At 33.6% G+C, this 20,755-nt stretch overlaps 2 protein-coding genes across 3 annotated transcripts in view; both read left to right on the top strand.

Annotated features, from left to right (window-relative positions):
• LOC111028322 (AF4/FMR2 family member 4-like) overlaps window positions 1-6,734 on the top strand; it is a 58,212-nt gene extending 51,478 nt beyond the window's left edge. For both annotated transcript variants that reach the window (XM_022306918.1, XM_022306917.1), the window contains exons 2-3: window positions 1,841-2,781; window positions 5,639-6,734. In XM_022306918.1, coding sequence (XP_022162610.1) covers window positions 1,901-2,781; window positions 5,639-6,599 — 1,842 coding nt within the window. In that variant the 5' untranslated portion in view covers window positions 1,841-1,900 and the 3' untranslated portion in view covers window positions 6,600-6,734. The remainder of the gene's footprint in view (window positions 1-1,840; window positions 2,782-5,638) is intronic.
• A 10,412-nt stretch (window positions 6,735-17,146) lies between these two features.
• LOC111028314 overlaps window positions 17,147-20,755 on the top strand; it is a 99,059-nt gene continuing 95,450 nt past the window's right edge. The window contains exon 1 of the mRNA XM_022306904.1: window positions 17,147-17,288. The gene's annotated coding sequence lies outside the window, so the exon portion shown is untranslated. The remainder of the gene's footprint in view (window positions 17,289-20,755) is intronic.

Here is a 20,755-nt window from a genome sequence, read left to right as displayed (position 1 = left end):
GTTTATAGGTATTTATGTATTCTATTATGGGTGTCGATATTTGCATATAACTTCGTTTGGAAATATATAAACAGTTAAATTCACGTAAAAAAATTTGCTGCTGGAGTTTCTGTGGTATTGGCTTTTTGATGGGTTTTTCGAGAGGTCTGTTAGCTGCAGATAGGCCCGTCATATAAAAAATATTTTCCTTTGGAAAGCAACCGGCCAGCCACTCGTCTTCTCTGGGTGACGGCGACACTATTGTCGAGTAAAATGACGTTCAGGGTCTGTGAATTCCGTTTCAAACTCCGACCTCGCGAAATTACATAATAATAAGCCCGCCATGCGTATAACAGCCGTATTAAAGGTGTAGTATTATAATATTATATGGGTAGGTGACTCCTACGACAGATGTGTATATATACCTACCTAAAGTATGTAAGTATGTGCGTGCACAACCGAATAACCTTTTTCGTCGTCGGTGTATTATACTGCAACAGCTATCTCCTCGTTAAAATCGTGTTTTAAGGGCGTGTTGAACAATACTATGTGTACGATATACCTATAAGTCCGTATCATACCCATACTTGTATTTATTTATATATATCTTGGATAAGTAGGTACGCGTCAGCGAGATAAGGCGACGTGTCCTTGAAAACGTTATAATGTATATTTGTATTGTATATAGTGATATATATGTTGCACCCGGTGGCTGTGCTCGCTTGACCTTCCGGTCTCCTCCCGTTTAAGGTGATTTTTATTATTTTATTCCTTGATTTCTCTTGGAGATGATGTACGAGAAATCGTGTCAACAACACCGTACGCCGCTGGGTGCTCAATAATAATAATATTATAACAATAATCGTTTTTACCGAAAATGTTTGCTTCGGATGCTCGTCGAGTTCTCTGTAAACAGAACGATATATGTAAACTATTACATCTCGCTACATGTCTTATTGTATATTATGATAAGTGATGGAGAAAACGAAATAAAATCAATAGATGATTTTTAACGTTTTTTCTAATTCTTTATAGCGAAGTACCTACTACCTATATACAGTTATTGTACCTCATTATATTATGCATTTGCCTTATAAATTAATAAGACTTGGTCGGTCCATTGGATAATTGTATTGGAATCACTCGGCTGTTTGTAGTTCAGTAATAATTATTGTATTATTATTACGTATAAAGATTTAAAAAATAATAATTATTCGCTTCAGTTACGATGGTAGAACATTTGTAAAAGCAAACGATAAAAAAAAATCGTTCATTTTTTAACAATGCTTATTATGGTATAATATTATCTATGTAAACAAATAGATCCACGACACAATAAAAACTAAATTCAGTGGCGATGACATCAATAATATACGGTGTAGGGAGCAATTCGTTTTCATCGGATTTTGAGTAAATTTATAATTGCAAGTATCGTTATTCACAATATTTCAAGAATATTATAATTTAATCTGATTTTTGGGAGTCATTGTATTCTTTTTTTCACATTTTTATACCATTTTATAAGTTCTACCCTTTATCTGAACCCGATTTAATCGATAAAGTACCTTTAGATTTTCGAATTGTGTTTTGAATTGTATTCAAATTATTTATTTATTTATGTTTTGATAAATTTCGATGGACTAGCCCCGTCACTTACACTTTACATTTTGGAAATTATTATTTTTGTCTATTGTCTCCGAGTTCGCGGGCTGACTTGAGTGTACCATCTTGGTCAACCTGGTGATACTCGTACCTGTCCATTTTCACGCGATTATACTGAAGTGTGCTTAACCTGCCTATTCGCTTGTATCAAAAATGTAAAATACGAATTTTTAATAGTATTTTTTTTTTTCATCCACAGGCGTCCGTGGTTATATGGAGGAATTGCAGAGACGACGTCCGGTCGGTTAGGTTAGGAGGAATGACCGGATCGTTGCGTCTGAGCGCCCTGCTGTTGCTGTTGCTGTCCCGCTGGGCGTCCGCGGACCTCGAGAAGGGCGAGGACGAGTACGTCCGCAGCTGGGTCATCATCGAGGAACAGCTGGTGCCGCCGTCTAGGGACGAGCCGCTGGCCACCGGCGGCGTGGGCACCGCTGGCGGCGGCGTCGGTGGCGGCGCGGCCGGTCGGCGGATCACGCCAAAGTCGGTGTTCGTCGCCCCATCGTTCAACAAGTGTTCGGACGGTTACCGACCCGACAGCATGGGCCGGTGCGTCAAGGTGGTCAAGATCAACCAGGCGGCCCAGTGGGACTTTCTGATCAAGCAGCTGAACTCCATGTACGGATCTGGTACAGGCGGAGGGGGATTCCCTATGTTGCCGGGCGCCTCGGCGTACCAGCCGGCCACCACCACGACCACCGACTCACCATCGCAGAAGACCGATAGTCCCGGACCGTTCCAACTGAACATACCGTTGGGCGGCGGCATGGTCGGTGACGTGGACTCGTCGTACAACCAGACGATGGACTCCTTGGACGAACTCACTACCGGCACTACAACCACGACAACCAATCCAACTACTACTTCAACTACTACCGTCGCAGCTGCCTCCACGACCGTCGTGGAAGACAAAGACGGCGACACCGCCATTACCGACCACCCCGTTACGACCACAGTCGACGACGATCTGGACGACCGCACTGCCGCGACTGTTACCGCGACCGCTGTCACGACGGATACGGCGGATACCACTAGACCACGACCGTACCGTAACCGCTATCAAACGACGCACGCCGAGGACGTCACCACTGTCACTCCGCCTTCTTACGACTCGACTACCACCGTGACGTACGCGAAAACAAAGTAAGTTAAACTGCAGTTTTCTATTGTAATAACCTACGTTTCTGCGGTATAAATCTGTAAATCTATCTTGTGCCACGTTCCTGCAGGAGTGGCTGTCACTTTTTAGTTGTTTTTAATATTAGATAGTTCAATGTCTGTGATGTACGAACTATTATGTATATCTATTTACGGGTCCCCGAAAGCAGAGGTCAGCAATAGGTTAGGTTAGGTGGAGGAAAAATAAATGAATAACCAAAAATATTTAACTTCAATGCTGATTTTCATTTTTCTTTATGTTCTTTGTCTCTGTGTAGATCCAAAATTATATGCCTAAATATCAGACCAACTGTTGGCGTGGCGACGCTCGCAACGCGCGCTTAACCTCATCTAACGCGCACTTAAAACAAAAACATTTTTTTTTTATATCTGAATATTTTGTTTTAGATTATACCATGTTTATTTTCATTTCCTTCAATAAACTGTCCTTTCAGTTTTCATGCATATTTTCTATACAAAATTATTTTAACGTTTCACATCTGCTAGGAATCCAATGACTACTTAATTCTTTATCGAACTATCTGGATCTAGAAATTATTGGCCCATGGTCTAAGAAATCTAACGAAACCAGTATCAAAACATTGACAACATTTTGTTAAAATAACAAAAATATCTATTACCTATTATAAAATACACCTGCTTCTTGTATAAACCGCCAATCCTGACTCACAGTTTCTAGCTTAGTCGATGTCATCGAGTGGTATATCACAGATTTATAAAAATAGTATTTTATTTCTGTGTGAAAGGAATTGAAATCATACCTACTAATAAAACAATAGTGACAAAAAAAATAACCAATTACAATCAACGAAATCAAATTAAATAAATTTATATAGTAATTATATCTAAAGTATATGGACTAGAGGTTTATACATCAACATTCAAATTTAAAATAAAGTAAAAACTTGCATAGCTGGGAGGGTTTGAGTCGTTTGAGATGGCCCTGAGAGAGCTAAGCCTACCTAATGCCTCCCTCCCTACTTATGCACATGAGACATTTGATTGTAGGTGATTTTTTAAACCTAACCTAACCATTAGAGTATGTACAAAAATGAATTACGACACGACTACCTATAATGTTTGTATTTTATAACAATTATCACCGTGGTGAATAAATCAAAAATCACTCAAGTCGAGTTAGTGTAGGTCACGATTATAGATACAATCTTTAATCGTGGTGTATGTACAACATGCTATTGTATAGACGTGACAAACATCGATTATATTGCTGACCGCTGTTATATTCATATTTTTCTTCGCATTTTTCAATTAGTTTTGAATAGTTTTTGAGTTTTCGAACGTGCGTTTTTTACTATTCTAGACCCATTCTTTTATATTTGATAAAAACGACTAATTAATGAAAAAATGTAGGTAGCCTAACTAATTATATTAGTATGTTCGGATCGAGCGTCCGGTTGATTTTTTTTATCACGTTTTATGCGTTCCGCACGCAAATACTCAAAATTGCTAGCAAATCTCGAAACTATTTTTTTTCTGTGAAAGCGAATATGCCTAATGTTTTTTTCAGCAACTCAATCCAATCACAGCCATATAAATACCCAGTGAAAAAAATGTAAATGATTCACGTTCTCGCGCTTGTAAAACGTTTTATAATCCCACGCTGATATAAATAGAAAACGAAACTTATAAATCCTTCTTTATTATTCAATTAAAACTAAACGTCGAAAACAATTTAATGATTTAAACGCATGTAGAAACATTTTAATTTTAATTTCTCTCGTTTTAGTATCAATACAGTTGAAACTGTCGCGTTAACGAGCAGCTTAACGCTTAAAAAATATACGCGTTTAGCATAATATTTACATATCTGTATGTTAAAAACTTGCAGAATTGTGTCACATATTGTGGCAATGCATATGTATTTGCAATTTTAAAATCTTCAATGTGGTCTTTAAAACTAGTTTTCGTACATATATTATACAGGGTGCACCAACGTGTTTTCCATGCTGTGCTAGGTATACTGGAAAATTAAAAAAACACTATGGCCACGGAGCACCTTATACGCTTAGATAAATTTTGATTATACCAAAATTAGGTGCCTATAGTGTTATTTGACTTTTAAACTAGCTATAGAGAGTTATTAGCTTAGATAATTTATTTGTTACGTTTAGATTACAATGTACATTGTACAATACTGAACACATATAATTGTATCTAGTATGGGTACCACGTTAAGCGAATTAAAATTATGTTAGTTGGAGATGTGCCAATGGCCTAGGTGACAATAGTTTAAAAGAAAAAAGATGGTCTGCAAGAGAAGATGCGTATAAATATCATTGTAGTGTTTCCGTCATCCTTGGCGTGATCAAGTTAAAGTATAGTACTCTAAATTTTATATTATCTTAGGGTATAATAAATTGTATTAATATAATTTATAAATAATAGGTATAGTTGTGTATATTATATATTATTTGTTATGTATTTTTGCATCATATGTGTTTCTAAACAAACTTTGACTTCAATCATCACAGATATGATTCAGAAAACAAATACTATCACGTTGACTTACTATCCTTACTTGTCATCAATTTCAATAGTTGTTTTATTCTGTTTTGATATATTTTATATAGCGCAATGTTGTCCGTGACCCAATAATAACCAAGTGGTTAAAAGGGACACTCTTGCACACGATATTTAACCATTAAATCTGTGTTGCCCTTAACCTTAAGTTTCCTAAGTTTAGGCACTGCCGACATTTTAACACTTTAGTCTTCGACCGCGTACACTATAGTATCACACCTGTCATACATGTGCATTGTGCAGCACGTCTTAATTCCATCATCTATCTTTGTGCCCACAGGTACGTCGACAGTAGTAAAACGACGATCGCCGGGACGGAAGACTCGCCGCAGACCTTCAAGACGACTGTTAGCTCCTTACCCTCGTCTTCGTTTTCGTCACCCGTGGTTACCACTACCGCGGCTGACGTGACGGAGACTGATAATCCGGTAACGGCCTCGACTCCGCCGGAAACCGAAGATGAGGACGTAGTGACCGTACTAGCCGTGGCTGCCGCCGCCGCAGTCAACGGTGACGACGGTAGTGGTAGACCGGTTAGTACCACACGGTTGCCGTACACAACGGGTGGAAGGACCCAGTCGACGGTCACGGACACGGTCACGCCCGAATACTACGACGATCAACCGGAAGAGCCGACGTCGTCACCGGAACCGGATTGTTCGGCTCCGAACGCGTATCTGTATTACACGGTGTGCGCGGGTTTCCGGCAGCAGCAGCAGTTCGAGCAGCTCCAACAACAGCAACAACGGCTCCAGCAACACCAACAGCAGCAACAGTTGTACCAGCAACAGCAGCAACAGTTCTATCACCAACAGCAGCAGTACAACCACATGGCCACCGCACTGGTCAAGCGTCCGGCTGCCGGCGGCGGGGGCGTGCAAGTCCGGTTCCCAGGGGACGAAGACCCGGCTTCGGCGACGATGCAGGCGGACAGCGCGAACCTGATCAGGTTCCCAGGACCAGCCCCGTACAGGACCACCAACAAGATGTACGAGAGCAGCAGGCATCCCACGTGGTGGCCGACGGGTTGGCCGGATCAACAACAACAACAGCAGCAACAACAACAGCAACAGCAGCAGTTTGACGACTCCGTGCAGCAACAGCATCGGCTACAGCATCACCTACCACAGCAGAAACAGGACGTCCGGCTCTGGGAATTCGGGTCTAGACTTCCGAAAACCACGTCGACCACGACGGTTGGCCCTCCGCCCCCGACCCAGTGGTACCACAGGTTCTTCTGAACGAGTGATACCAATACGCCGCCGCGCCTTTCCCATCATCATAATACATATTATTATTTTTATTATCATTTTACGCTAAATATTATAATATAATACACACCCCCACGCCGTTCTATTAATATAATATTTTTATCCTTTTTTAAAAATAAGTTTTTACTCAGTATTTCGGCACTAGTTTATTACTTATTTTATTATTATTATTATTATTGTATTTTTGTTGCCATATTAACGTCTGTAGAATAATATCATATTATTATATTAGTGTTTTGTATTTTATTTCAGTCACATGCGTTTTGTTTATGTTTCGGCTTCAACTGCGTAAATAATTTATAGTTGTTGTAGTAGCTAGTGTAGCGTATAAACTCTTTATATACGATGTATGTATATAATATATAAAATCAATATTACGAGTAACGGAAGAAAAAATTGCCACGCATTAATATTTAATATATCCTGATGCTATAATTTTTAACGTTTTGTCGCAAGACCAATAACATATTTTTAACCGTACTATGATTATTGTTTACTTATTGTTTGTTTGTTTTTTATATATATTTATATTATATAATATTATCATATTATCATGATATAAATGATTTGATGTAAATAATCTTTAAGCGTGTTCCTATTATAAGATCACGGCCTCTAGTTGTGCGAATAGCTGCTGCCGCTCGATGTATTAGTATTTGTAAATAATCAGTTTCACAAAAATGTACAGTACGCAAATGCAATGCAGTGTAATATAATACTCATATACAATTTATATTATTATTACCATACATATTATATATTTAATAATATTGTTATAACATTATCGACCATCATAACCTACGAACCATCGCACGCAACGGGCATAGTACAATCATTAACGCCAGTCATAATAATATTCCGCCTACGCATTGTGCATTTTATATTTTATTATATTATACGCGTCATTCAGATCGAACGAACTATATTATTATAATAATTATTATTGCTGTATCAAATTTATAAACGATGAAACACAAACTTTGTTCTAACGTTAAAAAAAAATCAAGTGACCTGCACTTCCGCCGCGCGACGAGAGCGCAACTCCGCCGAAAGCCGTGTTATGTTATTACTACCCATATATTATAATGTTATAATATTATTACCTATATTATTATATACCTACTTGAAATATTTTTTTTTAATTGATTTTTTCGTTTTTACACACATTTATACGATTTTTTTTTCTATTTATTTATATAAACACTTCAAAATTATTAAATCTAATGTTTCAATGTCATTTTGAAAAAAACACATGTGCAGATGTTGGATTCATATATATATATTTATTACCGTTTAATAATAATAATATTATAATATAATATCGAGAAAAATAATGTATCGTCTCGTTATTGTGTGTATTTTTACGTTTGGATTTATAGAGGAATAATAACAATAAAATGTTTGTGTTTATATTATTATGAGTCGTTTTGTTCTGTTTTTACGATTCCGTCCCTCTCTTCAAAATTATATACCATTTACAGACTTGTGTACCGAAGAATTACCTACTTCCGCTTGCTTTGAGTACAATATCAGCTAACCTGGTAATATTATATTATATTAATAACTATATTAATATAGGGCTCCGCCCGTGAATAAATAAATATAAATATATTGATGTCGGAAGAACGAAAATCAGACCGTTTGCAAGGGGTAACGCATAGGCAACGACAAATACTCTACTTACGAGTTTATAATATTTTTCTGAGCAATGCAAACATTTGAACAAGCGAAAAATACTCATTACCGAAATATAATATTGACGGAATGATTTTCTCCTGTGCCCTAGGGGTCCGCGACCTGTCCGCGTTTCGGACGACACTACAAACATAACATGATAACGCGTATGTTGTCAAATATTTGTTTACGGATAACGGCAGTCGTGCAGACAACGCATGTACGCCAGTGCGCGTGGAACCGACTGAGACCGAACACTATCGTATCGGTGCGACACCTGTACGAAGCCGCCGAATCAGATTCAAAACCAGGTAATTGTTGCAATGATTTTATGATATGTATTTCGATCGACCGAGCTCGGGTGCTTGAAGAAATACGGTTTTTATTGGGTTTTCGAGAAAAAAAATTAATAACGATGTTGGGTATTCCAATAGGTAGGTACTTCGATAAAGCGCGCCGCAACTTAAAACACTTATGCGCGCCCCCTCCCCTTCGAAATTCGATTCATTCTCCGTCAGTGGTTGTATATTATGGGATATAAATACAGTCGAATGTGACACACTTTTTTTTTTAACCTTCTGTGCCCATATATTTCCATCACCACACAGGTAGTGAAAATTGGTAAAAGAACCAAATAATTCTGAGTTCGAGTGCAACGCGATTCCGATGAAATTATCGCAAATAACATGTGCAGTGTACACTCTGCAATTGTAGTATAAGTATGGTCGTGCAAGTTCACAAAAGCTAAAAACTCTCCAAGTTTCTATAAATAAATTTAAGTTTAATTTAAAGGTAAAAGTTACATTACTTGTTGAGTGAAATAAGAAAATTCCTTGATTTATTTAAAAATCGGCTTATTTTAATTTCTAAGCTGTTTATATTTTAAAATCTATATCCGAACTCTAAAACAATTTGATAAAAGTCAACTAACATAAATATGATAGTAGTTAATGATTTGATTATTTAATTAAGGCAATCGCCAACAAAAAAAATAAATAGAACTTAAGGCGATTCAATGGTGGAACCCTACTAACAGACATTATTAATTAATTAGGTTAATTTTATGAATAGTTTTATTTTTTAAGAGGTCATGACATAAACTTTTCTTCAAACAACACACTTGGCTTTTACGCAGTGTTATTGTTGAGAGTTTTGAAATGTATGTGTTTAGGACTCGGGCGAGATTGTAATTTTCCATGGAAGTTTATGTCAAGTTGTATTTACATACGTTATTTTGATTAATATTGCTATACAATAACAGTGCATTCAACATTCCGACAATTCGACAGCATGAGCGTAACTATAAGATTTTATTGTTAAGTATAGGGGTCCTAGAACACTAAAATTCAAAATAACCCATGGGGCTCTTACACCCCCTCCCCCTTAGTTGTATGCCAATGTTTGACAGTCTACAATATAGTATCTATAATAATTATTTTACAAAGTCACAAGTAACTTACCTAACATTACCTTTTTCAACCCATTAATGCCAACCCTTCACCCTATAGTCTACAGAACTTATATGTACTGCAGATCGACGTTTCACTTCTATAATCCCCATTTGGAAGGGCTCTAATATTATAATTTTTAATATTAAACATTTGCAGGAAACGTTCCGGCCGGGTCTCTTCTATCCGTCTATAGGTTGGTTTGAAATGAAACGCTCTCACTACGACTTTGGACGATGGTCAAACAATAATGATAAATTTTGTAAAAATAATAATTAAACAACGAGCCCGAGCGTAAAAATGTATTTTTACGATCCCGAACAGCAGTCGAATTCCACCGTTTGGCCACGATAAACAAGCTCTTAACGCTTGCTCGTTATTATACTGTTTAAGTATGCGACGATTGACATAATAGTCGTAAATTTCCGGATGAGTGCGAAAAAGACTTTGATAAAAAACGAGATCACAAAAGTCATATTTTTTTCTCTCTTATACATGATACACATTATATATATTATATGTTTTCGTTCGTAAATTCAATTTTGTTAAAGCGCACTTCTTGTATTTTTTTATTATTATTTTCAAGTTATTCCGTTGTGCGCCACTTGTGCAGTATTATACTGAATAAGATCAACGAAAGTTATACTCTTCAATATAACAGAACTTGTATTGCCTGTCTTACTATTCTTACAAGAAATTCCTTGCAATCCAACATTCTAATTATACATAACACTACCTTGATTGATTCATTACTAACTAATTACCATACTATATTCGGATCTATGTGTACTTGTTTTTGTAATATTTAAATATATGGCCCTAAAAACGAATAGTTTTATTTCCTAAATTGATGTACAAATTTAAATCATTGCTATAGCGGTAAAATAGAATTGGTCATGCATTAATAAAAACTGTAGTTAAATGTAACCATTATAAATTATAAAGTTAACCTGAAAACTAACTTTTATGAATTTGAATAAGATAGAGCTAAAAATAAATATACCCAGTTAGAATGTTTATTTCGTCCTAACATTCCTAATATTCAGTCTTGTGAAAGATACTTTTTAAATGTATTAAAGTACAGATACAAATGATTGTTTTGAAAAGTATTTAAAATCTTATTGGAGCATAAATACTGATACCTACATTGAACTAATTTGTTTGGGCTTTTTCATGCTTTACATTAATTTTATAATGCACCTTACACTGTTTCATTTGGTGCAACTATAAATTACTCATCTATTTTCTTTGTCAAAGTATTTTAATTTTTGGTTGGGTATATGTCATATAAAAAAATATATATTATTATATTCGTAGTTTTTATATTTATTTTACATTATTGAATTAAAAATATAAAATGTATAAACTAAAGTATTTGTAAATTAGTATTTTATTTTAAATTCAGATACTATTAGAAAGTAATCAAAGTACTTTGTCCAAATACTTTTTCCAAAAGTATTTAAAAAATACGTATTTTAATTTTTAAGTACTTACTCAAAAAGTATTTAAATACTTTTGTTCGAGTTCTTCACAAGACTGCTAATACTCATACAAATTGTTTATTTCACTGCAGGTTTAATGAAGTAGAACCCTTTCGTTGTATACAATTTTTTTAAATTACTAAACAGGTCCTTCTTACAAAGCATATATTTTTTTTAATTAGATGTATTTTGTGCTCTGTATCTCACTTGATACCAGATCATTTTTAACCAACCCATGACCAAAAGATGTTCTTTAAAATTATGCGCATAATTCAATTTAACGAAAATATTTTCAAAAATGTAAGAGTTAATCTAATTTCTTCATTCCAAATCATGGAAATTATAAGTGTACCTACGCGAGTGCAATAAAAATACATTTAATTTTCTCAATTATTGTTATAAGAGTTGAAATGTAATTTTATTACAATATTATACACAAGTCGGCTAAAATCTGCTATATTATCATTCGGAGTAAAATAAATTAAAAATGTTTACTGATTATTTTTTCTACTATTTATTTATTTCCTTACATTAAATATAGTTAAATAAGTAAGTACTTTCAGTAATAATTCATTTTTAAAAAGATTACTATGTAAATACTGTAAAAATGAAATGTAAATAGCTCATGGAATTAAACTATTCAGCGCATGTCTTGATTATAATGAATCGATATTACTTGAGAGGAAATATAGTAGGTATGTAATGTATTCAAATTGTGCAGGATCCCAAGACTAGACTCTGGGTGTGGCGGAGGGTTCGCAGTGTCACACTCAAAGTCGATTTTACTCACGTCTACAATATTACATTAGATCAATAGGTATCTATAAGTACAATATATTATAATTAATGATATACAGAACGGAATAATAATAAGATCATACGATTATTGATCTATATATAGCATAAAGAGATGCGTTTACAAGTCATCGTGTCCTGTAGAGTTGAATAGGTATCATATTCTTTTGAAAATATTTTTATGTCCGTCGACCATATCCGTTCACCGTTGAGGTTTTACGTGCACCGATGTACTCACACCACCGTGGTTAAAATTCGTCAACCACTGTCCATTTGTCGACCACGTTTCCGAACTGTGCAATTTTTCGTTATCGGCCAATATTTGTGCTGTCGTTGTTTCCACGTCCACAGAGCGTCGTCGAACCACTCGTTATCGCGTAGTCGCGAGTGCGTGTTTTAATATTTTAATAATATTAGGGTTGTCGCTCATTGCGAAATGATGGTCTTGTGCGTATAGTATTATTAATTGCGAACGTTTCTCGAGGATTGCATTTACTCGTTGGGAAAGTGTAACAAAATATTATTCACCTGTTCCTCGACGCATCTTACACTAAGCCTTTAAAATCTTTGTTTAGGATTTATTATAGTTTATTAGTTTTATTAGTTCAATAATTTTACTTGAAAACTGGTATTATAATCATTAACCATAGATTGACATACGTCAGTTTTTGATATAACTCAATGAATTATATTAGTGTAGGTATACCTATTATTTAATTTAATTTTTGTAAAACGATAATCGTATTTATTGTAAAATGAAGGAATAAAATAAGTGTATACAATAAAAAGGAACCACAGGTCACCATGATATTATGGTGTTGAAAATTACAAAAATTATGTGACCCATAATTTTAAGTTAGAAACACATTCTTTTTATCCGTTATATAATGCCCTTACGTTTATGCATTGCACTTAATTTTAACACTGCATCTATAATTTAACATAAATGTTTTAATATATACAATGGTTTGCTTTATTTTTTTTCAATTTGTTGTGTCTTCTCATATACATTACAAAATCAGTGGTCTATAGTACCCTAGTGCATAGTCACACAGGTGTGGTAAGTGACATTTTTTTTAATGTTCAAGGGGTAGTGCAGAAATTTGAAAATTCACAATGTTCCATAGAAATACCTACAGCATTTATCCAAACCAAAACGTTATCAAATGGATTAAATATTAACCATACACTTATAAAATTTGTAAATATTGCATAATATTGACTTTAATATATTTATCTCAATTTAACAAAAAATTGTCCCTTACCACACCTGTGCACTAGGACTAAATCATTAACACGATATATTATAAATTATTATAGGGGGACGAGGTGACCGAGTGGTCTGACTCTTCCGCTGCGACGCAGCCGGTCGCGGTTCGATCCTCGGCCACCGGGCGGCATTTTTCTCCGGACAAGTCGCGGTGACCGGAGAGCAAGTGCTGCCATCCCCCACCCCCGGGGCATGGCAGAAACCTACGGGTGCCCCATTCGAAATTCTGCCAAAACAAACACACACGTGTTCCCCCTACCGTTCCAAAAACCTACAAACCATCAATACAAAAACCTACAGTACCTACTAATAGCTAATGGCCACAGTTGCCGGGCTCAGGATCAATTAAAAAAAAAAAAAAATTATTATAGGCTTATTCAATTTTTTTATCATCCTACCTCTATACTCCTGAAATACAACACCGATGTGTTATAATATTTATAGAATAACTCGACTAGACAAAATAGTTAGTCAGACGAACGGAAGCTGAGTGAAATGAGGTTATGCGGTAGTCAATAGTTATACAATAGGTACCTATTTGATAGTTTTCTCATTTTTAAAATGTTTGCCCTAAAATATAGGTTCTCTGTACCTACAATGCTTGAATTTATAGTTTAAACTTAAACAGGACTGAATATAAAATCTCCCCTACCTGGAAGACGCCTATATGTTCATATTTACATTGCTATTACAATATTAATTTTGGTGTTAAAATAATAAAATGTGTCATACGTGTAGTTTTCAATTATTATCTAAACAGTAAACACGTAATATGGGTAATTGAACATAATATTTAAATTTTCACATAATATACATATACCTAATATTGAGTTGTTTCATGAGTGTCAACAAAAATACGCGGGCGTTGTTTCCTATGATGTTATAGAATATAAATACCTAAAAAAGTATAAATTAATATTTTGTACACAGACATTCACCATGGGGTTTTATCATTTATTGCTATCCATAATATAATATGTTCTGGTTGATTGTTGTGTCACTAATTTTTTATCATATTTCATGCATGTTTATTTTTTCCTCCAATAATATTGAAACCCAAATTGAATATTTGTATTTCAGCTATCTATACAGCCCATAAATACTTTTTGAACTAGCATTAACACATACAACATTGTATTCGCTGTGTTTTAAAGCTATTATCAATATTAGGTAGGTTGCTATACATCTACATGAAGTTAAAAAATATTAACTGTGTTTAAGCTGTTGTATGATAGAACTAAATGCCATTAATATGAGTTAGGTAATAGTTATAATAACGTATGACCATTTTATAATCCATTCTCAAACAGTTTAGTGTTGTCCATTTCTGTCTTGGTAAGCTATAATCTACCAGCTGCATGCCAGGGCCGGGTATCAAGTCTCTACCATCCAACTTAGTATGGTTTCAGTTTTCTATATACACAAATAATCCTTAGCATTAAAATTGTCCTGATTCGATGTCGCTGTAGTTAGTCAAGTTGGCTTTTTTGATTTCAACCATATTTGAGGAATTTTATTTAAAATTCCATTCGAGAACAGGATACCGAAGATGTGGACATCTTACGTTTAATTCGAAAACGAAAGATAACACCTCCCTCCTGTAATTGGGGTAACAAAGATTAAAGAATCAAAAATACTTATCTTGAACAATTGCTCAAGGATGAGGAAGTTGCTAGGTAGAATAAAAGGAATAATGGAATTAACAACGGAAGCTCTTGACTGGTTAAAGAACTTAGACACTAAATTATGACTCGTTGTGCAAACATATAAATATTAAAAATTTTTTTTAGGTATTTAAATTTTTAACTGCAATGATGTTTATTTTTATGTTATAAATACTCACACAATAATGATGATAATAATAATAATAATAATTACTTTATAATGTATAAAGTAAAATCTTTTATACTTAAAATGTATTTAATAATTATTTATAACTAAACCATCGTGTTTCTGTGAAATTGTTTTTACATGTTCCTTTAAAGGTTCATTATATACAGCTGTTATTCGAGAGGGATTGAAGAAGGAAACGTTTATAAAAAAGTTATACGTACAATATATATATATATATAATATTGTTAAGATGTATTTAACGGCTCTTTAACGAGATGCTTTTATTTACAAAATATAAGTGTGATTTGTTGTTTTCATAATCACGTTTACAGCAAGGATATATCCGTGTTTTCGATTATGTTTCTTATAATATTTAAACCGTAAGGATAAACAATAATTAGCTTCTAAGGTTATCCTTGTTTATTAACATAAAATTTAATTTCTATGATTTTCTTTAAAATATATTCTAATAACATTAATTGTTAATACCCAACATTTTAGGTACATTATTAAAATACATTAATAAACAAAAATGTACCTGAGAATGTATTAAAATTATAAATTATTTAAGCATTTATCAAACTTGTAATATCATATTATATGTTGAAACATTTCATGCATATTATTTCAAAAAAATATCATAAACTGTAGCTGAGTGCCAGAGCATAGAATATTTTCGATCTAGACTAAGTGGAAAGAAAATGGGTTGAAATATTGAAGCATTTGAAATATAGTGCTGGGAAATGAACATTGAAAATTCCGTTAACCGAAAAAGTTTAAACTGAAAAAGTATACTTAATAATGAACGAACCGAAAACAATATGAGAAGCAATCAATTAAAGGAAGAAAAATATGGATGAATAACGACAATAATGGAAGGAAAAGCTGAGAGGCGTTGACCAAAAACTCCGTCAAGTGAACTCCGTCGTAGTAATTGAATTAAAAAAAAAAAAAAAATACTTTGTTAAGACTTTTTCAATTATTTTAATTTCAAATATTTGAAACTGGAGTGTTAGGTAAATTTTAAAAGAAACATGTTATATACGTTTTAACAAAATACATTTTCCTTAAAAATAATGATTTAATAAGTATTTGTTAAGAATAGAAAAAATTCCAAAACGATATCTATATTATCATTATGGTGTCATATCATATCCCCCGCGGTCACTCTTCCCCCTGATACTTCTGTACAGGTAATATTATGTGTGTCACATTTGACAGTAATATTAAATTCGGTTAGTATGATGTATTATATTATTACTCTAATCCGATTGCCCGTATATCCGGTGGTTTTGAATACCCCTATATTATGATATGAAATACAAATAATGTAGCCATATAGGTAGATATACTCTTAGTATTTCTATCGTGTGTGCTTGCTGCGTGTGAAAGAACAGGTGGTAACGACGATAGTGATGTAGATAATATGGACGAAACCGTTTACAAAACAATAATATTATGTTAGCAAGACATATATTATTACACTTGCGCGGATATTATTTCCCTATATTATGTGTCTATGCCGGTTAGGAGTAGGTGTACTTAGTGAGTGCCTAACTATCTACCTATTTCAAAAGCACTGAAGCAGCTGCTGCAAACCGGCGGAAAGACGCTTTATGCTCGGTTTTTCGTATCGGTCTGACTCCGGGTGTTACACGGCCACACGGATGGACCATATTAAGTTCAATACGTCACGGTGTTTACTGTTAAGCGTAATCGTAATATTAATACAGCTAAATTATTGTCATCGTAATTTTTATTATACGTCGCGGTACTCGCGATGACCTTTGCGTTCGTGTCCGGTATATCGATTTCCGCGCAACTGGTAACACTGCGCTTCGCTGTCCCAGTGACGTCACCCGTACACGCTACCGCGGTAGCGGCGGTCGGTAACGAGTTTCGGGGTGCCGGTGTGTGTGCGTGCGTGCGCGCGCATCCACCCCCGCGACAGGGATGATGAAAAGCGGACACGGGGTTTTCCGCCCACGGCGGACCCCGCTTTTCCACTTATTGTTCATTCAAAAACCGACCGCGGCTGGTTTGGCTTTGGCGCGTATTGTGTCTCAGTCGCGCGTACCGTGCACACTCACGCCACCTCACGTCGTCGTCGTCGCTGCTCCACTGTCGTTGCCAGTACACGGAAATCATCGCAATCTGTGTAAGTATAATATTGCTACTACTACACTTATAATGCACAAATAACGTTCAAATTATTATTGTAGAACTTTAGTTTGTTAACACTTTTTGACCATACGTGGACACTCTAATAATTAGCCCTATCGGTTAGAATATATATTTTGTAAGTTATCTGGTCTTGAACCCCAATTTTATCCTTGTTCAAAAAAACAAAAATCAAGTCTTAATTGAAAACCGGGTTTGAGACTAAGACAATTCAAAAAATTAAATCCCATGTACACCTCGTGCAGTGCTACGTTTGTGGCGTATTACAATTTATGTTTTGATCTAGAAGACATTTTTCCTCCACGATTATAACCCAATAGTAGGCAGTACCTACTACAAAAAAAGTACCTAGAAATGTCGGTTATGATTCGTTTTCCGTATATTATCATGTTATTAGAATAGCTACAATACTATTGTACTATTATGGTTTTAAGCGTTGGATGTCATAATATTATGTTTTGAACATATTTTCGTATAAATATAATATTATCATATCATATAGTAAACATATATGATTCGATCTATTAGATTTCTCAAAGTAGTCTGAATTAGAACAAATATCAAGTGTACAGTATAAAAATTTCAAAAATATTGTCTTAAACCCGCAACATAGTTAAACTTAAAGCTGTGTGTGTTTTTATTATTATCAAAGATATCAGTGGAATCTAAGGCCATTTGATGAAAACATTAATTTTGGACTAAGATTGGGTTACATTATTAATTGTATAATTTACATAAAAAATAAATTATACAAAAAACATACCTTGCATTACATTATATTTGATTTATGAGGTTTGTTCTTAATATGAAACCGAGAACTTTGAGAATATTGCTCGGTTCCGAGTTTTATATTCTGATAGGTGTTTGGATTTCGTCAATTTCATTTTCTTACGTTTAAAATTTAGCAAAGATGTAAGAGGGAGGCCACAGCAGAAATATGCAGGAAGGATATTTTCTTTTCATTAAGTGTTGATGTATGAAGTGTCCTATTCTGAGGTTTATACATCCTATTTTTAGGCATGTATGTCTTAATACTGAGATGGGTAATAGAGGTCTCGTGGTTTATTTTTGTGTTAACTTCATTATCTTTTCTTGAAAGTTTGAGCCTTTTTTCCAAATTGTGGCGTGTGTTAAATAAATTAATTTTGTTATTCAGTTGTGAATCTTACAAAATACTTAGTTTGTTTTGTTAGAACTTTATATTTATGTTCATCATTGTCTGATAAGTGCTTCTATCACTAACGGGACTACAATAATTATGTTTTAACAAAATATTAGTACTAACATTAATTATAATAAATACTAGTAATTAGTATTTATAATTATAAACACTGGTACTTGTACTAACTATTCTTTACACTCACAACCGATGAAAAGGGTACGAAAACTTTTTTTTAAAACCACCTATAAATGTGATTAAAATTATGTTGAATTATTAATCAGCTTTTTAAATTTATCTTATTGGGCCATTAAAATTGCCTATACAAAACGCCTTGACATACGTGATATTATTTCTTCTTTGACGATAATGTGATAATACTAATGTATTCTTATTGTAAATATCTTTTCTTTTTTTAATAATTAATTGTGTATAAATTAATTTAAGATAACAATAATTATGAAACAATTTTTTTGCTGAAACACAATTCATAAGAATTAAAAAAATTAACAAGCCTTTTACCTATAGTATATTAAAAATAGTTTGAAATTAAAAACATAATTCCGTTTATAAAATTGCAGCCAAATTCTAATCTCCCTTTCAAGGTTTTGAGTTTTTTTCTTGATATCGAAACGATAGTATGGCATAGGAAAATTCCAGTATAATATGTTTACACGCCAGTGTGAAATACTGTGATTTTAATGGCAGCCCATCCTTTCTCATCTACTTTTCCGGTTCGGTTTATTATCGCTAATACCTTGTTGATATACCTATCGTTAAACTTTAGGACTGTCGCTGAGCAAACCGTTTAATTGGCGCTTGTTGGCTTTAACATTTTCTGTGTTTAAAATGGTAGAACCACGACTGACCATTTATATTGCTTTATATAATATTATTATGACCAAACAACTTTAGCAATCCATCGGTGCTCGACATTATTCTTTAAATTTTATAATATGAATTATTATCATATTCGGTTACTTTATTGTTGAAAATATTTCGATCCATTTACAGTAAGTTGTAGTAGGTACTGTGTAGGTATTTATCATTAAAATTTCTTCTGGTGGTATGATAACAAAACGAAAACGATGTAGGTTTGCAGTTTATGACCTATTTTTTCCATCCTGTTTTTGTATAAGTTCATTAAAAGATGACCTCACATTGAAATGCTAGAGCGTAGACACTATTGGACTGTAGGTAATATCTTTCTTTTGGAACGGCGTCTACGTTTTTTTAATTACGCTAAGTTTATTTTTTGCTACGTTATTTTAAAACCACGCATTACTCTACACAGGAGAGACTTTTTCTGAGAGATTAAAAATTGAGTTTGATTATATTTATTTACTCTTAATTTTAAAATTGAGACTAACTTTGATGTATCTCATCTGACGTATTTAAAATGTTGACATCATATTATATTATATAAGTCAATATTTTATCTGCTCCATCGTCATTTTTCAGTCTTATAAAATCTATCTATATACGTGTAAGAAGAAAAGTCCACAGTGAAAATCTATAGTTACAAAGGAATATATAATTTACTTAATGGTTATCATGTTTAATGTTAGGTTATAACTTTTAATTAATCAAGTTATCTATTAATTTAATTCGTATAAAAATATTTTCATATATAATATACATAAAATAATAATTAGTATTAACTCAGACAGTCAGGGATATATGTAAATGTAGCTGATTGTCACATTCACTCATTTTTTTCATTGTTATTATACCTTACAGTTTTTTGCCATTCCTTTTTTTGAGAGATTTGAAACTTAATTATTTTAATAAATAACGAATCTTATATTACAGTAGAACTTTTTCCATACCACCTGAAATGTGTTCAAATAAGATGAAATGTTTTGTGTAGTTTATTATTCTAATTTTAACTCATTAACTTAAGTTATTTTTCTTAATAATAGATACAACTCACATCTATTAAATAATGTTTAAACCTCAAAAACCTGTAAAACCAAGATTAATTTAAATTTATAATACATTAATATCTTTAATTTTAAAAATTGTGCCATAAATACTTATACATTTGAGAACATATAAGTATTTATTAATAACTTATGCCCATAGTAATGTGTTACTAAATTTAGTTCTAATTGTTAGAAGCTGAATTAAATATAACTAATAGGTATTCAGATTTAACACTCACATTAAATTTTAGTCATGCATTGAATATATAGGTGATTGTGTTTGTTATGTTTCAACGTATACTCGAAATATTATTAAATAATAATATATAAGGTCGATTATAACTTGTAAGTGTATTGAAT

Source organism: Myzus persicae, unplaced genomic scaffold, assembly GCF_001856785.1.
Source record: "Myzus persicae strain clone G006 unplaced genomic scaffold, MPER_G0061.0, whole genome shotgun sequence".
Taxonomy (NCBI): domain Eukaryota; kingdom Metazoa; phylum Arthropoda; class Insecta; order Hemiptera; family Aphididae; genus Myzus; species Myzus persicae.
Note: the sequence above shows the minus strand (reverse complement) of the source record. Positions and strands in the feature narration are given on the sequence as shown.